This window comes from Chenopodium quinoa, unplaced genomic scaffold (genome assembly GCF_001683475.1).
Source record: "Chenopodium quinoa cultivar QQ74 unplaced genomic scaffold, ASM168347v1, whole genome shotgun sequence".
NCBI lineage: Eukaryota > Viridiplantae > Streptophyta > Magnoliopsida > Caryophyllales > Amaranthaceae > Chenopodium > Chenopodium quinoa.
The window spans coordinates 12,603,747-12,625,252 of NW_018743292.1; the positions used below are offsets into that span (position 1 = coordinate 12,603,747).

At 41.5% G+C, this 21,506-nt stretch overlaps 3 protein-coding genes across 4 annotated transcripts; 2 read left to right on the forward strand and 1 right to left on the reverse strand.

The window, feature by feature from the left end:
- Positions 1-11,237: 11,237 nt before the first annotated feature.
- On the reverse strand, positions 11,238-13,947 carry LOC110737101 (protein MAIN-LIKE 1-like). Its single transcript, XM_021917470.1, has 2 exons — positions 13,809-13,947; positions 11,238-13,133 (listed from the first exon to the last, which is right to left on the reverse strand). The coding sequence occupies exon 2, from the start codon at positions 13,125-13,127 to the stop codon at positions 11,736-11,738; it is 1,392 nt and encodes a 463-aa protein (XP_021773162.1). The 5' UTR covers positions 13,128-13,133; positions 13,809-13,947; the 3' UTR covers positions 11,238-11,735.
- On the forward strand, positions 13,830-19,303 carry LOC110737103 (probable aldo-keto reductase 1). Of its 2 annotated transcripts, none has more exons than XM_021917473.1 (8): positions 13,830-13,959; positions 14,065-14,160; positions 15,439-15,606; positions 16,216-16,428; positions 16,578-16,750; positions 17,086-17,182; positions 17,306-17,459; positions 19,214-19,303. In XM_021917473.1, exons 2-8 carry the CDS (start codon positions 14,101-14,103, stop codon positions 19,237-19,239), a joined length of 891 nt encoding a protein of 296 aa, XP_021773165.1. In that variant the 5' UTR covers positions 13,830-13,959; positions 14,065-14,100; the 3' UTR covers positions 19,240-19,303. The 2 variants fall into 2 exon arrangements, with proteins under 2 accessions (XP_021773165.1, XP_021773164.1); XM_021917472.1 differs by lacking the exon at positions 19,214-19,303 and adding an exon at positions 18,162-18,807.
- Positions 19,232-21,474, forward strand: LOC110737104 (probable aldo-keto reductase 1). Its single transcript, XM_021917474.1, has 7 exons — positions 19,232-19,340; positions 19,624-19,791; positions 20,077-20,280; positions 20,369-20,541; positions 20,655-20,751; positions 20,849-21,002; positions 21,139-21,474. The coding sequence occupies exons 1-7, from the start codon at positions 19,278-19,280 to the stop codon at positions 21,327-21,329; spliced, it is 1,050 nt and encodes a 349-aa protein (XP_021773166.1). The 5' UTR covers positions 19,232-19,277; the 3' UTR covers positions 21,330-21,474.
- Positions 21,475-21,506: the final 32 nt, after the last annotated feature.

The window sequence follows — 21,506 nt, forward strand, 5'->3', positions numbered from 1 at the left end:
TATGACGGTAAGCATATGACTCATCCACTACATGTGTATTAAATTTAAGTAAATGTCAATGGTTAACGCAACTTTTAAATTATAGAGCTAAATGATACTTACATATGCTGCATTTGCGCGATTCATCGAACAATCCTCGTCAACTAAACAAGGATGTGATACATGTAAGAACCATGCAAGGTAGTCCCGAGAGCAGGCACTAGGATTTGAATTACGCTGAAACTCAAAGAGAATTAGCTTGGATCCTCTTGGAAAGATTTGCCAAGCAGACTCAGTGGCCATGACAGGAAACTCAACGTCATACAACTTGCTGTCCTCAGGCCTGTAAGCCTTCTCTGGCCTTGAAATTGAAGAAGGAATCACCTGCTTGTAGCCTAACTGGCGTAACACCCGTTCAGGCATGTAAGGCTCAATGATATCCTGATACCGAAGCCACCCCAGGAATAGTGAAACGCTAAACATCGCCCGCAATTTACAATATAAAGCCCACAAATATGATATGGTTTGACCATTATGCCCTTTTTCTAAAATTGAAATATTCTCGGTGTAAAAAATGTGGAGCCGTACTGGCTCGCCGGGGGAGACCGGAGGGCAGGCCGGAGATGCGGGGGACGCCGGAGGTACGTCGTCGTCGACGGAAAACGAGGTAAGTCACCGTTAAAATTCACGGTTTACCGTCGGAGTGGCTCCGGCGCCTAGGGTGGACGCCCAAACCGTAGCCTGGACGTCCAAGCCAGACGCCAGAACCACCAGAGTGGCGTCCAGCCCAGACGCCCAGACCACCAGACTGGCGTCCTGGGCGGGCACCACTTCACTGGGTGAGGCGGCCCTGCCAGGCGCCAGGTTCAGTGGTTGTGGTAGCCCTGGCAGACGCCACCCTTATAAATTTAATTTTTTTTTCTTTTTTGATTTTGTTGTTGTTTTTTATTTAATTTTTTTAAAAAAAAAAAATCGAAAATGATTTTTTTAAAAAATTTGAAATGGGTTTTTTTTAAATTAAATTTGAAAATTCGAAATAGGTTTTTTTAAAATTAATTTGAAAATTCGAAATGGTATATTTTTAAATTTAGTTTGAAAATTCGAATTGGGTTTTTATAAAAATTAAGTTTGATTATATATAATTATGCTTTTTTTTGTGTTAATTCTGTGTAAATATAGAAATTAAATGTATTATCCGTTAAATGAATTTATTGTAATATATAATTGATGCAGGAATATGGTGGAGACGGAAATGATTACAGTGGGATATTTGGACATGATGGTCCATTCGAAGAAGCTCAACAGGCGATTGATTGGGCAAAACAGGTTGCAATTGCAGCTGGATTTTGCTTGGTAGTAGTAACTCATAAATCTCAACGGGATGGTAGAATGGATCGCATTTTGAGATGTGACCGTTATCGCAAAAGAGAAGAAAGAGATTTTCGTACAGCCACTCGGTTTGATACAAAGCGGAAAGGTTGTGGGTGTGAGTTCAGAGTAAAGGTTCGACAACTACGGAGTCGTGACGGTTGGGAAGTGATTGGTTACTCTAAATGGGGGTATCACAACCATGAGATGATAGTATATGAAGAGGGTCATCGACAACTGAGCGGCTTAAGTCCTGCTGCGAAACTAGTTGTGAAAGAAATGAGTGATGCTCAAGTGAAGCCTGCTAAAATATTAGCATCTCTGTTAGAGAAATTTCCAGAAGACCATCCAAACCGAAGACACATCTACAACGTCAGACAGCAACTCAGGTTTGAACGGTCAGAGGGAAGGAACCCTATACAGCAGCTGCTACACCAGGCACAATCACGTGGTTACCTGTTCTGGTTTGATTCTGATGAAGATACAACGGAGGTGACTCATCTTTTCCTTGTGCATCCTGATTGTGCTGATATGATCAAGTCTTGGCCATTTGTGATTTTGATTGACTCAACGTACAAGACAAACAAGTACAAGTTCCCACTGGTTGAGATGGTTGGGATGGCTCCAACGAACCAGAACTTTCTGATTGGTCATGCAATCATCAAGGATGAGACGACTCCAAGTTATTATTGGGTGTTGGAGAAGCTGAGAAACTACATCGGGCCTAATGTTCATCCAGCAGCCATCGTCAGCGACTGTGAGGGAGGTCTCTTTGCCCCCATAGCAGAGCTGTTTCCCGAATCGAACCACTTATTGTGCACATGGCACATCAACAACTGCGTGAAAGTGAAAGCCTACAACCTTTTCAAGAAGAATTTGGAAATGGAAGAGAGATTGGTGAATGGTAAGTGGCGGAAGATCCTACAGGCTACCACAGAGGAAGCGTATGAGCGAGCATTGGCTAACTTCAGGGATTCGTACCAGTGATGTCCGGCACTGGTGGACTATGTGATGCATCAATGGGTCCCTCGCAGGGAAAAATTTGTCAAATATTGGACAAACCAGGTACTTCATTTTGGGAACACTACAACATGTAGAGTTGAGAGCGCTCATAGAGCTACCAAGGACTGGATTGATTCATCGACCGCTGCTTTGGATACACTGTTCGCTAGACTGAACAAGTCAATTGAAACTCAGAAGAACAACATCAGGAACTCTCTAGAGGCCTCCAGACGACGACATGGTACGATGTATAGCCATTTTATATTTAAGATTCTCCATGGTCGTGTGTCGCACTACTGCTTGGGGTTGATTCTCACTGAGCTGAACAGGGTGAGGGACTTGGCTGACGAAGTGTATGCTCGGTGTGGGTGTACTATTTCAGTAACTCATGGATTACCTTGCGCATGCACCATTAACCGCGTTATTACAGAAGAAAGGGCGTCGTTACATGTTGATCAGGTCCATTCATTCTGGAGGACGCTTGTTATTGGTGAGCATGCAGACAATCAAACGGCCGACCGTGAACAGGAGGAGTTGGAGCAGTTGCATTCGATGTACGACCGAGTGTCCTCCAGCCATCCTTCTATTATTCGTGACGCTACTCATGTACTTCATGACATGTTCCACCCGTCTAACTTAGATTATGAGGAACCCGAAGGAGTTGACCGTCCTCGAGGTCGACAACGGCGGAACATGAGTGCGTTTGAGTATACCTGTGGTCTTGGTCGTGGTCGTTCTCGTGGTCGGACATCGTCATCTAGTCATAGTCAATCTTCATCGTCTGTGAATATGCCCCTGAGAACTGGTACGTTTTGGTTGTTTTTATTGCACATAGTTTTAAAGTGTTACTCCTTCCTTCTTAACTGTCTATAATTATATGGTGAATAGGAAGAAACGATGTTGATCAGTTTCCGTACAAGGAAAGGATACCTGCGATCATCATGTCGTACTTGGAAGGGTGGAATGATGTAATCGGAGATGGTAACTGCGGATTCCGGGTCGTGGCTGATGTTTTTCAAATGGGCGAAGACAACTACGGTTTGGTGCGTGAGTTGATGTACAGCGAAATTGCCTCTAACCGAAATGTTTATCGTCATGTGTACCAGGATGACTTGGATGGCGCTCTGCGGCGTATCCGGTGGGGAGGTGGACCTTGCGGCGAAAATCATTATTTTGACGCGCCCCTAGATCTGTTTGCCGTTGCAAACATTTACAAATGCGCAGTCATGCATTTCGGCCTGGGAGTGCATAGTCAAGCTTATTATCCTTGTACCACGGTTCTCCCTTGGCGGTCGCGTGAGACTGTCACCACACCGGTCAGAGAGCTAGCTATTGCGTTTCTTGGGTCGTCATACAGACATTTCATCCGACTAGACATGTCAACCGATTTTCCAGTGCCACCGATTATACCTCGGTGGTACAACATTCGCACAGCGAGCGTAGAGGGTTGGGATGCGCTATATCGTGACCGGATCCACGAATGGAACACCCTAGCTGCATTTTAGTTTTTCATGTTTACATTCTTTATTTGTAATCTTATTTGTACGTTGCTCTTTTAATGAGAACATTAATATTTTATATTGTATTGCTTACTGCATTCTATATGTTGCATGGGTAAGTTGCGCGGATCCACGAACGGTTATATCAAAATTTAAAAAACAGCACTGATAATATGTTTAAGTTGGAAGCTAAAATAACAATCTAAAATGTTACAATTTTACAACATAATGTCCAACATAATGCTCTACAAATAAAATACAATAACCATCAGTAATCCCTCCTCGACGACGACTCCCACTGCGCAAGGGTATGTTCCAGACTATCAACAACAGCTCTCCCTGTTGCACTCATGCTGTCCTTCTCAAGAGAGAGTTTCTGTACGTCCTGCATTATCTTTCCCATCCACTGCATACAACAAAAAACAGAAGATGAAATACAATAACAACATATAAAACTTAATTAAAAGACAACGATAAATATAATAAAAGACATACCGCTTCCGTGGCAGTAGGCGGTGGCACATAATCATCATCGCTGTGGTCGAGATCTGCGATCAACCTCGGGTGCGAATACCGGTTGAACCATTCCATGTAGTAATGGTCACACATGGGAGTAACCCCAGAGGGCGGCCGCTGCAACTCCGCAGTCCATAAGCGGGCCACCATCGGAAACTGGTCCCACGTCCCGGTCATGATATCCGGCCATTGCACGACGTAGTCCCTCGACGATGCAGGTCGGACCGCCTTCATCGGGCATGCCGGGGGAGGAGGGACAACTTGGACAAATCCAAGCTGGCGAAGACAACGCTGGGGCATGTACGCCTCGACGATCTCACGATACTGAATGAGTCCCGTGTACAGGGTCCTGGGTACCCTAACACTAGGGTTCGGGCCGAAAGGCATCCAGTTCACCTGTACAATAACAATATATAAAATTTAATAACATGAATATAATATGTGCAAATAATAAAATGTAAACTCTATAAATAAACGTTACCTCTAAGGGGGACAGCCTGTCCAGCAATAACCGTATCGATCGGAGGCGGTCAACGGACTTCTTCTCCGAGCGCGGACTCCACGCACAAGCACGCGGCATCCCCTCATCAATAGGAACTGGGTCACGATGTGGTCGCAATGCAGGAAAGTACTCGTATATCCAGGTCTGCAATAGAGTCAGACACCCAGTGATATCTGCCGCGTCAGCCCGACTCGCAAATCCTAGTTGGCGATACAAATACGCCAACGTAGCCGATCCCCAGGAAAACTGGCCTACACTGTCGGGGTCACACGCCTCTACTATGTCGCGTGGCCTGAGCTTGTTTTCGCCGCTCTTATCCGGAAACAAGGTACATCCGAGGAGTAGAAAAACATAAGCACTCAGCTGTGCGTCGGGCGTCCTACGTGCACTGGGGTACAAACACCGCTGCAACACGGATGCGATCTTCACACCTCCGTGTTCCCAAACACCTAGCGCCTCGGTGTACAGTGCAGCCCTGTCCACCGCCAACAACTCCGCCAGCGAATCTGCCTGATCCGCATCAGCCACAGCACAAAGTCGTTTACCCTCAACACGAATCCCCAGAATGGCCTCGACGTCATGTAACATGATCGTCATCTCACCGAACGGAAGGTGGAAAGAGTTTGTATCCGGCTGCCATCGCTCAATGAAAGCCGTGATCAGCGTACTGTCAATCTTATCGTGCATGGTGGCAGGAACGTGATTCACCCCAGTGCCCTCCAGTCGCTCGAACATCTCGCTCTCCGCCGGCCAGGCCTCAGCCCATGTACGCAAAAAGCTACAAGTCTTTTCCCGGGTATGACATTTCAACAACCCCGTAACTGAAGGCCTCTCCTGGTCCTCCCAAATACGGGCAACTATGTGTCCTAGAAAGCTAGGAATCACACTCCCGTCAACAGGCCCACCGGGCACCTCACTCCTAACAACCCAAGAATCATTACCGGCCCTCGACCGTTTCCTGCTTGCCCCAGATACAGTGGACGCAGATGATGTGCCAGATCTACTAACAAACCTACCACCCCTACCCTTACGCACCTCCACCATATGCGTCTCGTACATGTCATCAACCCTCTGATTGAATGGACCGTAATCATCATACGTTCCACTGCCATCGTCCACATCCTCATCCTCATCTGCGCCCTCCTCCTGCTCCTCCTCCTGGTCACCCTCCTCAGCATCATCATCGTCATCGTCATCCTCATCCCGACGGTGGATCCGTTCTCTACGAGCTGAGGCCAAAATACCACGGGATCTGACATGTCTATGCCCCGACCTCTCCACTGAATAACTTCTACTAAGAAGCTCTATATTCTTCCCCGCACCATGACGACCCAGTGAATTCTACACAAAATTTTAAAATATATAAACATACAAAAATTTATACGATAAATAATCATCATCGCAAATCAAATAAACTAAAAACATACAAATAATTGTAAACAAAATATAAACGTAGAAAAAATACAACGAAATTGAAAAAATTTATAAAAATAAACAACAAAATATAAAAACAATTCAAAAATATATTACACAAAAAAAAAATTAAAAACAGTTTTTTAAAAAAATATAAAAAAAAAGGGGGGGGGCGCCCTGGCTGGACGCCCAGCCAGCGGTGGTGGCGCCAGCTGCAGACGCCGCCACCAGTTGGTTGGCGCCTGGGCAGGATGCCACAGCCACGGCTGCGGCGCCTTGAAAAAACGCCACAACCGTGGCTATGGCGTCCAGCCCAGGCGCCAGCCAACTGGTGGCGGCGTCTGCAGCTGGCGCCACCACCGCTGGCTGGGCGTCCAGCCAGGGCGCCCCACCGCCGTCACGGCGGTTTTTCCCTTTTTTTTTTTTTTTTTTTTTAACAAAATGTACCTTTCCTCCTTGGGACATCCTTCCCTCCGCCGCCGCCGCCAATTCCTTGCCTTGCCGCCTCGACATTGCCGTTATTTGAAATTTTTTTTAGAGAGGTTGAAAGAAGATGAGCAATGAGAGTGTGAGTGAGTGATGAGAGTGTGAGTGTTTTTTTTAAGGTCAAGGGCAATTTTGGCAAACCAAGTGAATTTTGTGGGCTTTATGTAGTAATTTGTGGGCGATGTTTAACAAATCCCCAGGAATAAGGTCCTTGGCACAGTGGCAGCAGGATTAGGACCATAAGGCAGCAAATTCACCTACATGTAGAAAGTAGACAGCATAAGTCCAAATAATAGATGATACTGTAGGATGAATATCATTGATTTTAATTAATTAAAACAGAGTGTACAACCTAGATTTATACAAACTAAGAGCTATGCAAAGATTACAAAAGATAATAACAATATACACAAAACAAGGAAGCTATGATAAAGCTAAAAGATAACTAATTATCTTTACAGAATATGAGAATAAGATAACTCTAGCTAGATGATTATCTTGTATCTCTATCATGCCCCCGCAAGACGGACGGAGGGTTCGAAAGGCCGATCTTGGTTAGTAAGATATCAAGACGCGGTCTGGATAACAGCTTTGTAAGAAAATCAACTAATTGATCTCCTGTCGAGACATGAACAATTCGCAGAGTACCTTGCTGAACTTGGTCTCGAATGAAGTGGTAAGAAACAGCTAGATGCTTCATCTGGGATTGGAAGACAGGGTTTGCAGCAAGGTATGTTGCACTAAGGTTATCACAATAGACAACCGGAGTGCAGGGCAGCATGACTCCCATTTCAGTGAGAAGATTACGGACCCATAGTAACTCAGTAGCTGTGGTTGCAACTGACCTGTATTCAGCTTCTGTAGAGGAGAAGGCTAAGGATCGTTGCTTTGTGGAAGCCCAAGAGATAGGAGTCCGACCAAGAAACACGACATGACCCATAGTGGAAGTGTAGTCATCACGATCACCAGCCCAATCGGCATCAGAAAATGCATGCAAGATAGGTGATGTATCACGATAGATGGTGATGCCCTTATCAAGAGTGCCACTCAAGTAGCGTAAGAGCCTCTTGAGAGCAGTCCAGTGCGCGAATGACGGGCAATGCATGAACTGGGAGAGCTTGTTAACAGCATAGGCGACATCCGGCCTGGTAAGAGTAAGGTACTGTAGGCTGCCAACAGCAGCCCTGTAATCTTTAGGAGCTGCAAGTGGCGTGCCAGAGGATGCTGTAAGATGTTCCGTCAAAATCATTGGGGTGGAAGCTGGTTTAAAGTCGAGCATACCCATTTTTTTTGAGCAAGTCAATGATGTAACGCCGTTGATTGAGGAAAATACCTTGAGGCGAGGGCATGACCTCCACACCAAGGAAATAAGACAAGTCACCCAAGTCTTTTAAGGAAAACCTGTTGGAGAAATTCTGCAAAAAAAATTGTTAAGTGATGCTTGATCTGGAGATGTAACAATTATATCATCGACGTACACAATGAGATAAATGGGAGTGGTTGAATGATGTAGTATAAATAAGGAAACATCAGAGACACATTTTCGGAACCCAACACCAATGAGATATGATGCCAATTCAGAGTACCAAGCTCTCGGGGCCTATTTGAGACCATATATAGCCTTCTTTAGCTTGCAAATATGAGACGGGTAGAGAGAATCAACAAAGCCAGGAGGTTGCGTCATGAACACCTCCTCATGGAGCGTTCCTTGTAAGAAGGCGTTGTTGATATCAAGTTAGCGAATGAACCAACCTTGTGAAACAGCAAGACTGAGAAGAATGCGGATGGTGGCGGGTTTGACAACCGGGCTAAAGGTCTCGGTGTAGTCAATCCCGGGTCGTTGTTGGAAACCCTTAGCAACAAGGCGTGCCTTGTAGCGTTCTATGGTACCATGTTTGGTATATTTAATCCGGAAAACCCACTTACATTTGACAATGTTAGTGGCAGCCGTAGGAGGTGTGAGGGACCAAGTGACAAGGTGATGAAGTGAGGCAAGTTCCTCCTCCATAGCCTTTTTCCAGTTTGGGTCCTTTAGGGCAAGAGTGATGGTTCGTGGAATTTCTGGCTTGGATTGGCTTGTGGTGTGATGCACAAATTTCTTGTTTGGCTTGAAGATATTGTTTTTAGACCGGGTGATGATGCCGGAAGACTGGGATGTGGGGTTGGGTTCGGTGGGCGCAGGCTGAGAGGCAGCGTGGGGTAGTGCGGAAGTGAGGGGTGGCATGGGGGGAATGGGCATGGAGTCATGGGAGGTAGGTGTAGGGGATGCGTGGGTAGAAGGTTGGGCGTTTGAGGTGGGCAGCAAGGGAGAGAACGAGGAAGTGGGCTGAGATGGAGAAGAGGGGGGCAGTGTGTTGGAGGAGTGCGAAGGAGAGGAATCTGGGATTTTGATAACAGGCTTGTAAACTGGGTTTTGCAGGATGGGTAGTGCGACAGAACACCAAGCGGATGGGGGGCCGTGGCTCAGGGGAGGGTAGTTTAGGAGTTGGAAATTCATCTTCGACAAAACGAACATGGCGGGATGTATATATGCGTTTAGAAACAGGATCAAGGCAGTGATAAGCACTCTGTGTTTTGGAGTATCCAATAAAAATACAGGGCATTGACTTAGGTTGTAATTTGTGAGAGGTGTATGGTTTGAGCCATGGATAACATAAACAACCAAAACAACGTAACTTTAAGTAGTTGGGGGGTTTGCCAAACAAACAGTGATACGGAGACTTCAGGGACAGAGTAGGTGTAGGGAGTCTGTTAATTAAGTATGAGGCGGTAGAGAAGGCATAAGACCAATAGGAAAGAGGAAGCTTAGAGTGAGTGAGAAGAGAGAGGCCGGTCTCAACAATATGTCGATGCCGGCGCTCAGCAAAACCATTGTGCTCAGGTGTATGGGGGGGAGAGGTTAGATGGGATACACCATCAATCATTAAGAAGGAGGCTAAAGCCTCGTACTCCCCTCCATTTTCGGAGTAAAGTATTTTGATGGGTTTGTTGAAAAATTTCTCAACAAGGGCCTTATAGCGAATAAAGACTGGTTTAGTATCAGATTTATTCTTAAGGGGATAAAACCAAATATATTTGGTGAAATGATCAATAAAGATAACATAATATTTGAAGCCATCGATAGAATAGACCGGTGAGGTCCATAAATCTGTATAAATAATATCAAGAGGGGCGTGAGACACTAATGTTGATGTAGCAAAAGATAATTTATGACTTTTATTGCATTGACAAGCATTACAATTAAAGTTGAAAGAACTAGAAACATGAAGCTTAAAATCGAAAACAATATGCCTAAGAATTGATAGAGAGGGATGGCCAAGCCTATGGTGCCAATTTATTGCAGGAGGCCTTAGTAGTTGAGAAAGCTAGAAAATTTGAGGAAGAGGGCCATTCATAAATCCCGTGCTTAACTGGTCCCTTCAGAAGATGTGCCCCCGTGAGACGATCCTTCAAAAGGAAGAAATCAGATGAGAATTCAACCGTAAGATTATTTTCAGAACATAATTGAGAAATGGAAATAATATTACGAGACATGGATGGAGCACATAAAATATTTGACAGATTAATAGATTTAGAGTTAGAGACAGGGAAAAACAAGGAACCAGTGTGAGTGATAGGGACACCTAGACCATTACCTATGACGATTTCTTCAGTGCCATCATACGGATGGTGAAGGGATAGAGTGGAGAGGTCGTGGGTAACATGGTGGGAGGCTCATGTGTCTAAGAGCCAAGAAGGGTTGGACGGTGGTGGAGATGCGGTGGCAACATGTGCCTGAGGAGAGGGTCCACGAGATTGAGGTGGGAGAGTGGGCTTGGCTGTTGGAAAACGCTGATTAAAGGATGGGCAACGATACAAGGAGTGACCATAGGCATGGCACCACTGACACCTTCCTTTGTAGCCAGTGGCAGGGGGTTTGTCGTTGCTAGGGGGTTTCTTGTATTGTGATGGAGAGTGATTAGAGTATGAGGGCTTGCGGTTAGATTCGGTGGAGGAGGAAGGAGGTGCGTAGCTACGGGTGGATGTAGTGTGAGTTGTGGCAGGGAGAGGGGAGGGGGTGGGAGCATTACAGAGACTAACTTCCTTGATGAGAAGTTTCTCATGGAGTTCGTCGAAGGATATGAGGGTGTCACGATTGTTGGTGGCATCAATGACAGACTGGTAAGCAGAATCTTGGATACCTCAAGGACTCTCTCAATTAGGTCATCTGGTTTACATGGGTCACCTAAGACAGCTAGTTGGTCAGCACAGATACGGATAGCATTCATGTATTCGGTGATACTCTGTGTGCCTTTTGTGATGGATTTGAGGTTGGTTTTGAGGAGCTTGGCATGACCCCGGGTATGGCGAGCAAAGGTGTGAGCAAGGATGTCCCATGCTTCTTTGGTGGTGGTAGCACGAAAGACCAAGGGTGAGATGTTGGCTTCAAGGGTACTAAGAAAAGCACCGAAGAGGAGCTTGTCTTGGCGCACCCAGGTGGTGTAAGCCGGGTTTGGGGAAGTAGTGTCTTGGGTAGTGATAGTGGGCGGCGGAGCAGGCAGCGAGCCGTCTAGGAAGTGGAAGAGGCCGTGACCAACAAGGATAGACTCAAGTTGGAGTTTCCAGGAGAGGTAGTTAAGGTTGGTGAGCTTAATCACATTAGTAAGGTTGACAATGATGAGAGGGTGTGATGGTTGTGCATCATTGGGGATGATGGAGTTGGAGTTGGAGGCCATGAGGGACGTAATGATCGGAAAAAAAAAAAAAATCAGGTGGTTTGATCAACTAGGCTTTGATACCATGTAGGATGAATATCATTGATTTTAATTAATTAAAACAGAGTGTACAACCTAGATTTATACAAACTAAGAGCTATGCAAAGATTACAAAAGATAATAACAATATACACAAAACAAGGAAGCTATGATAAAGCTAAAAGATAACTAATTATCTTTACAGAATATGAGAATAAGATAACTCTAGCTAGATGATTATCTTGTATCTCTATCAGATACTAGCTTGAAAATGTGAAGATATTGTGATTTTCGTAAGATATATACCTCCAAGGGTGTCAAATAATCTAGACGGGTACGAATCGAACACAGTCGAGCCTCATTCTTGTCCTCCATCTTGGTGTTCCACATAAGAGAGCGAAGATCTGTAGGGCCACAAGTTGGTCGTTTTTGGTGAGGTCGGAAACAAGGGAAGTACTCATATATCCATGCTTGGAGAAGCGTCAGACAACCAGCAATGCCATCACACGCACCCCGACTAGCAACCCCTAGCTGTCGGTACAGATACGCCAAAGTTGCAACACCCCACGCATACTTAGGAATCTTTCCAAAATAACAATCATAACTTACCTCTAGTATGCTAGAAGGTCTAATCCTACTCTCATTCTTATCAACAAATAATGAAGCACCAAGCATCAAAAACATCCAACTGGAGAACTTCGTATCATAATCAACCAATGTATCATCACGGCACAAGGCTAGAATAGACTCGATGGAGACACCATCATCACTCCAGTGAGGTGTGGGAGGAACTACAAGCTCATCTGGGGTACTTCTCAGTAGCTCAGACATATCATAAAACAAATCCTTAGAGCTACTTTGGGAAGTAATCAAACAACCATCTACTGGAATGCGGAGGATCTGCCATACATCATGCAGCATAATAGTCATTTCTCCAAACGGCAAGTGAAAAGAATTCGTGTCAGGCTGCCACCGCTCCACAAATGCAGAAATCAACGGCATATCAATGTGTTTAAACATGCAAGATGGTAAGTGACCCAATCCAGTTGCATCAATCTGTGCCTTCAAATTAGGAGACAATGACTTTTTCCATCCAACAAGAGCCTCACAAGCATTGGTTAAGTTGTAGCATTTTAACACACCCCTTGGTTTTCCTTCCCAAATCCGCCTAGCAACATGACCTCCAAAGCTAGGAATGACAGAACCATCCGATGGGCCACCCGGCATGTCTCCCTTAACGATCCAAGAATCATCATCTACCAGTTTAGGCTGGTCACTAGTCTTCCTAGTACTCACTCCTTTACCCTGACCTCTTCCTACAATATAAGGTGGCCTTGGGAGTGGAGGCACCTTATAAACACCATCCTCAACCTTGTCAACGCCAACCTCAAACTCAGAATCATCCTCATCTTCATCCTCGTCCTCGTCCTCATCCTCGTCAACCCAATCATCCTCATTATACCACTTCGGGCGATTAGCCTCGCCGAAATGGGCATTATTGGCATAGCTCTTGGGATGGCTCAACCGTGCAGCCTCCCTCTCCCTCCACACATAAGTATCAGTACATCCAACTTGATAAGGCACAGCACCAGAGCCATATTTCATGTTAGATATCTCCATTCCTTTCATACCATACTATATATTTACATAATCAATAATCAGCACTTTCTACCATTCAAATATTCACAGTAGCTACTACCACATTACTATTTACTTCGAATTAAACATATAATATCACTTATAACAACAATTTATCTCTTCTTTTCAAATCCAAACTCAAACTGTTATAAGTATCTACTTATTAAAAAAAAAAAAAAAAACCAACCTCAAAATGTTATATACATGTTACATACAAGTATAAGTAATCATATAAACAAGGATTTGACTTCAACGCCCTTTAAAGAAACTTAATTTTGATTTTAACTACCTTAATTAATTTTATTTATTAATTTAATAATTTACCACCTTAAGAAATGAAAAAAAAGGGATTTTTCCAGCACCAAACACAAAGAAAAACGAGAGAGCCCCATTTAATCTCCGAGATTAACGCTCCAAGTTAATTTCCTCTCACAATTTTATGCATTTGTTTTCGTGCCACTTTACTATTTCACTTTTATTATTTTAAAAATAAAAGTAAAACAATATATTGTGAGAGGAGATTAACTTTTCATGTCAATTTTAGAGATTAACTTGAATTCTCTCAAAGAGAACATCATCAAATTTTCATTTTTTTTTTTTTTTCTAAATTACTTAGATAAACATAAATATCTAATCTTTGTAATTATTTGAACTTATGAAGCATAAACTTACATTCCGGGCTGCATGGTTTATCCCAGCCGGCACATCGCCGGCTCCTTACCGCGACTGGTCATATTGCTTTGAAACCGCCAGAATGTAGTGAAGAGAGAAGACAGAAGAGTAGTGAAGAGAGAGAAAGAGGAGTATGTTTGCTGGGTAAAAGGTGAGTTGGGGTTTTACTGTTTTAACTAGGGGCAAAATGGGTATTTTGCATTTTGGCAGTAAATACTTCGTATGAAATATCCCTTGTCAACTGTTCAATGTCCAGGATATTCAAGAGAAAGAGGAGAGAGAAAGAGAGAAAATGGCAGCAAAAGAGGAAGTAGAAGTGGCAAGAGTGAAGCTGGGTACCCAAGGTTTGGAGGTAATCAATTAATAAAACCCATTCTCTCTTTTTTCAATTTCTAATTGCCCTTTTTAAATTTAATAGTAATTTTTAATTATATGATTTACATTTTTTTTTGAAGGATAATTATATGATTTACATGATCATGATTTGGGATTGCAATTTATTTGTGTATTTGAATTACTCTTTGTATGGGTGATTGGATTTTGGTCATTTCTTTTGATGTCTCTTTTATGGGTTTCGATTTGAATTTGTTGAATTGCACGACCCTTCAACGATTTGGGGTAAAAATGTTTAGAAATGTAATGGAAGGTCATCATTAGTGATAAAGTGAGGGATCAAATGAATTGGTTATAGAAATTATAGTGTCGAAATCTGAACAAATTACTTATTTATTTAATAAAACCGAGTACAATTCTTAATAAAATGAAGTGTGGGGAATCATTGAATTAAACAATCATAAGGGACGAAAGGAGTATGTAATTGTTGCTTCTCAAACGACTGTGTTTTTAGCAATATGCCAAGAACATAATTATTCGAAGTACTCCCTCTGTCCCTTATATTTTTCCCAGTGTAATGTTACTTTATTAAGTTTTGGTTGACAAAGTGATAAGAGAGAAAAGTGGTGGGATTAATGGGGTGGTTGTGAGAGTAGAAATGTGGACCCATATGTCCAAATATAGAATGGGGCAAAATTAAATGGACAGACTAAAAAGGAAATTGGGGCAAAATTAAAAGGACAGACTAAAAAGGAAATTGGGGCAAAATTGAGGGATAAAAGGAGTATTAACCAGTAGGAGCCAACGACATACGAAGTACGAAGTACTGTTTTTGCCTAAACTCCAAAACAGTTGGTCTATTGCACAAGTACACAAAGGATGTCATGGCAAAGTTGCAATGTGATGAGAGGCAAAACAACTTAGACAATAGACACTGTCAATTTCAACTACAAAGAAGATCATCTAGGACTGTTTTTGTTAATGGGTTATTACTTGTTCTCTATGTAAAGACTGATTTGAACTTCTGTGCTAGTGAATCGTATCTACTATTATAACTACGACTCATTTGAGCTTCTGTAAACTAGTGGATTAGCCCTGAAGTCCTTGTTTGCTCAGAGATGAAACGTCAGAACCCTGCTAATATACCTGCCTATATGTAAATTCAATAAGCTCATGCTTCTAATGTACATACTGAGTAGATATTCACCTTTTGCTGATAAGAAAGTAATAAATTATATTTACCTTTTGCTTGATATACCTGTCTATTCAATTTAAATTTTTACTTTGTATTTTGTAGGTTTCAAAGTTGGGGTTTGGATGCATGGGCTTATCTGGAGTCTACAATGCTCCTGTTTCTGAAACCGATGGAATTTCTATAATTAAGGATGCATTTAATAAAGGAATAACATTCTTTGATACAGCAGATGTGTATGGAGCTTCTACAAATGAAGTCCTTGTTGGTAAGGTATGCATTGCTCTGCGTAACTTCGTGCTTGTCGATTTCCTCATGCTGCACTCTCTTTCTCAGATATCTCTGATAGAGGAATGTGTTGCATCAGTAGCTGACAAAAATGTAGTGTAATGATCATCCATCCTTCTTCCCTATGAACTAGCACCATTGTAAAGTACATTCATCTTTAGTTATGTCACAGGAAAAGTGTATTTCTAGAGCTGTGGAATGGTATTATTCCCAAGTTAAGACAAAAGTTAATTAGTGCAATTAGTGATTGTTGTGCTTTCGTTTCTCAATCCTTAAGATAATAGTGCCACATATCTTATTTAGGCCGTCCCAATTACTTGGCCACTTTCTAAATCTAGTTTGTTATACATAAAACTTTTACATGGTACCCTTAACAGAGAGTTCCAAAGAAAAACTACATTGCTATGATGGAGCTAGATTCAAAATTCCTGAAAATAGTGAAAAAATGACCCCAATAAACTATGGCCTATTATTTAGGGATGGAGGGAGTAATGATCCAAGGTTTTGAGTTGCTTGTTTGCCTCTATGTGTTCTTGCAGTTCTAACTCGACTACTGACTTGTATGAAATGTACCTAAATGTGTACACTATGCAGGCGCTCAAACAGTTGCCAAGAGAAAAGGTTCAGTTAGCCACAAAGTTTGGCATTGTAGGAATTGGACGACTTGGACCTGGAATTATGGAAGTGAAGGGTACTCCAGAATATGTACGTTCATGCTGTGAAGCTAGCTTGAATCGTCTTGGTGTAGACTATATTGATTTGTATTACCAACACCGTATTGACACTTCGGTACCAATAGAGGAAACAGTAAGCAATCTATCCAGTGAACCTTTGTTTATATTGACTCTGTAAGTTATAGGAAGAAGTTGTCACCCTGATTTTTGTCTGAAGATTGTGGACTTTGTAAAATAATTTTCAGAATAACTGCCATTCATGTTATTTGAATGTGCTTCTAGATGGGAGAAATGAAGAAACTAGTTGAAGAAGGAAAAATTAGATACATTGGGTTATCAGAGGCCAGTGCTGACACAATAAGAAGAGCACATGCAATTCATCCTGTCACTGCTGTTCAAATGGAGTGGTCTCTTTGGACACGTGACATCGAAGAAGAGATTGTTCCTATCTGTAGGTTAGTTATTCAGGTCTATTGCTAATAATAATCCACATATTTCAGTGTACGTGGCTTTGTTTGTTAGTACTTATTGAAGTTACCATGCATCTTTCCGCACTGTTACTCTTTCTTCATCTTAGCTGTCTCTAGAAGTTCTAATTTCATTACATGTTATTACTTGCTAAAATTTGTAGCTTCTGTTTCTATTTTCTTGGGTTGGTCTGGAATTGATACATGTATACATACATGTAACGTATAACTGCTTGAAGGGTGTCAAGATTTCTTGTATATATGTGATACTGTATACGAAGTATATAACTAATGAGTGTAAACCTGCTATATTCCTTTAACAGAGAGCTGGGCATTGGTATTGTTCCTTACAGTCCTCTCGGTCGTGGATTTTTTGGGGGCAAAGCTGTCGTGGAGACATTACCAGAGAACAGTCTTCTGGTATGACAAAAGCTCATGACCAATTTGGATTTTCACACTTCCTTTCCCTTCCATCTTTCCCCTCCACCTGGCCCTGAACAAGGGTTATTGAAGGACTAAAGTACAATTGTTTCCTTTTTCTAGACTTCACATCCTCGGTTTCAAGGGGAAAATTTGGACAAAAACAAGATAATATATTCTCGGCTGGAGAATCTGTCAAAGAAACACGGATGCACTCCAGTTCAGCTGGCGCTGTCATGGATTCTGCATCAAGGGGACGATGTTGTACCTATACCTGGTGAGTGACTCTATTCACTCTAATCTTTAGATGCTATGTGAAAATTATTCACCTACCAGGCCTGTGGATTGGTGTGATGAAAATGTTTTCTTCCCTTGTTGTGATTGCGATCATTAACAACTTAGACCTTGTGAAATGAAGACACGGTTCCATTGCCTGGAGAAAGGCCTGGTACTAACACTCCATGAAACATAATTGCGGCTTGCTGAGCTTCTGGTGATATCACCCCTTGGATCAGATGGTACTGCAGATAGCCAGGCAATGGTCTATGCAATCATCTGCATGTATTATTCTTCTTTTTTTTCTCTTGGAGCTAGAGGTGCACTTTATTATTTTCCCTTGTCGTGCACCACGAACACCATAGGAGGAGCTTCTCTCTCTACAAGATTTGCTGATGGAATTTTACTGTTTAAATTTGATTTAGCTGATTAAAATTAGTTTTATTGATTAAATCTGGGTTTAGCTGATCAATCATAACTATCATTTTATCGATAAATTTATGAAGCTAAGGGAAACAAGGCCTTGCTCTTACAAAGATTCTGCTCTCACTTTTTCAAAACATAAATACAATTATTTTTATTTATTTGCCTCTTAAATGAATGACTAGTTTCTTTTCTGAAATTGCACTTGATAGTCTCTTGTTGTTTCAACAAGGTCTGTAACTTATTAGCATTGAAATGTGGAAATTAAACTATTCTGAAGGGACAACCAAAATCAAGAACTTGGATGCCAATCTCGGTGCCTTGAAAGTGAAGCTTACAGAAAAAGACCTGAAAGAAATTTCCGATGCTGTACCCATCACTGAGATTGCAGGTGACAGGACATATGCAGGGATGAGCTCCATGACATGGAGGTTTGCAAATACACCCTTGAAAGATATCAGGACAACTTAATAAGTGTGGACGCCAACCACTTAGCTGGAAAAATCTAGGATTGGGGCATTTACAAGGGGATTGAGATTTTAATTACTCCATCTAATAGTCAATAGTCTCAAAACTACATTTCTTTCTTATTCCATACTATATTTCTTTCGTAGAAATAATGTAAGCATCTAAGCATGAAATACGCTGGTTATAGATTATGGTTTCCCAATGATCTGCTTAAATAATTTGTGAGGATTTGGAAAATATGTTCTGCATTGTAAGCAGCCTGGCTCTTTTATGCTACTCCGTATTATCTGTGAGAGTATTGAAGATTTTAAGTAAAACTTCTGCATTAATTTTTTTTGTGTTATCATGTGAAAGAAATGTCTTGCAAACTTTGCTAAACTCTCAATAAAATTGTGTGCAAAAACAGAGGGACAGATTGAAGTGTTGCTTATATATCTTCAGTAAACTGCAATAAAAAATAAAAGTTTAAAAAAAATAAAATAAAATAAAAATCCTTGCTGCAGATTATAACAGGCCATTGTTGAATAAAATACAGAAACATTGCTTTCTGGGTGACAAATCCAATCATATTATTATCTCAGCCTTTAAGATATCATATTCTATGACCTATAGTTTTATCCCGATCCATTATATATTAATAGGAATTAACTGTCCTAATCTCAAGACTCTGCATAGTAAGCATGCTCTGAGATCTATTTTTTTCTTCTTTATTCATTAGTGTTTTCTAGTTGACAATAGGTGTGCTCAGTCTATAATTATATTAGAGTTATGGAATCAACTACTAATATTTAATAATGCTACTTTCTATAAGAATATTATTGTCAGAATTTTACCTGTTTTATAATGGCTAACTCGGTAATTAAGGTAGGAGTAGAACTGATCTTCTCTAGTCAAGTTGAGGAAAGTAAGAAAGAAGTGCAAGGTTGTAATGGCAAGAGAAGAGCGGGAACTTGAAGTTCCAAGGGTCAAACTTGGAAGCCAAGGACTTGAGGTAAACCACCCGAATAACTTTTATCAGCACAAGTTGCATAATCTGTGTGTTGATCTATCTAGGCATGGGATCTTGATCTTTTTGTGGAGTAGAATGTAGCACATCTTTGATAATCTCATTTAGAATGATTTTGCAGAGAAACTAACAGAGAAAGTTTTTGGATGAGACAACAAAGAACTCAACCTTCGTCGCTGATTCTAGCATCTTAGTGTTCCTGATTGATGGTGACTGCTGCTAATGTTGATGTACTTAAGCAAGTTTAACCTTGATTTTGATTTTACAGGTATCAAGGCTGGGGTTTGGATGCCAGGGCTTAACTGGCCTCTTTGATATCCCTGCAGCTGAAGAGACCGGGATTGCTATTATTAAAGATGCATTTCACAAAGGAGTCACTTTCTTTGATACAGCAGATTTCTATGGGGGATATAAGAATGAAGTGATTGTTGGCAAGGTAAAGAATAAAGATTTATATTCTTCTATATAATCCTGAAAATGGATTAACTTATCCTGCGACTTGCAAATCAGTTTTCTAGCAAGAACCGCTTGAATCAGTGCCTTCTGTAATTGAGCTTTGCCGGGTTTAATACTATGGTGAACTTTTCTGCTCATCAGGGGTGTGTTTTTTTGAGATTGTGGGGTTTACAAATTTTTTTCATCATTGTTGTGAACACTGCAGTTTCTTTATGAGATCAGAGCTTTTTTTCCCCTTGTTGTAACATATCATGTATCATTTCAGGCACTGAAAGATTTTCCCAGGGAAAAAGTTCAGATAGCCAGCAAGTTTGGCATTGTGAGCATAGGCCCTCCTCAAATGATAGTGAATGGAACACGGGAATATGTACGTTCATGCTGCGAAGCTAGCTTATTGCGCCTCAATGTAGATTACATCGATCTATATTACCAGCACCGTGTTGATACTTCAGTACCCATAGAAGAAACGGTTAAGTGTTAAACCTCTTACAAACCAGATTAACATTTTCAGATTCCAAGGTAAATTTAAGTTTGTGCTTGTTATAAATCATTATTAGATGGGGGAGCTTAAGAAGCTAGTGGAAGAAGGGAAAATCCGGTATATAGGGTTATCAGAGGCAAGTCCTGACACCATCATAAGGGCCCATGCAGTTCATCCTATCTCTGCTGTGCAGATGGAGTGGTCTCTGTGGACTCGGGACATCGAGGAAGAGATTTTTCCTCTTTGCAGGTAATCTTTCTCTCTTATATTTTGTTTTTCTTTTAGCCATTGGTTGGGAATTGAATTAACAATGCTGTGATGTGATTAAATTTTGAAATAGGATATGTGAATGTTTTTGGCAGAGAACTTGGGATTGGTATTGTTGTATACAGCCCTCTTGGCCGAGGATTTTTTGCTGGAAAAGGAATTGTGGAGGCTCTGCCTCAAAATAGTTTCTTGGTAAAATAAACTTGTTGCATGTCCATATATAACTTATGAAAATGAAGCAGACAGTAGATTTTAATGATTCTAAACTATGTTCTCTTGTTCTGAATAGGCCAATCACCCTCGACATTGTTCGGAGAGTTTGGACAAAAACAAGATGATATATGATAGGCTGGAGAAAATCTCCAAGACACATGGATGCACACCAGCTCAACTAGCTCTTTCATGGATTATGCGTCAAGGGAATGATGTAGTTCCCATTCCTGGTAACGATAACCAAAATCTATATGCTTTCTAGCTCTTAACAAACTTCAGAAATAACTAAATTTAGTTGAGTTTTTAGTCCGTTTCTAATGGATGTAGGTTATCTTTTAAGCATTTGAGTATATTTCATTATTATAGGAACAACCAAAATCAAGAACTTGGATACAAACATTGGATCCTTGAAGATCAATCTCACTGAAGAAGAATCCAAAGAAGTGTCTAATGCCGTGCCACTATGTGAGGTTGCTGGTGACAGAACATATGAAGGCATGATTGCAAAGACATGGAAGTTCGCAAATACACCTCCATTGGATCACCCACAAAACTGATTTTTTTCTGGAAGGTCAGACGAAAAGTTGAATCTGAATGTATCATGCGATTCATGCAGTCCTTTTTTTCGACAAATTAGAAACATATTTCCATAAAATATGACTAAAATCATATTACATGAAGTAATGAAATTTGTTGACTGAATTTCCCTCTTGAATTTTGTTAATGGTTTGGTA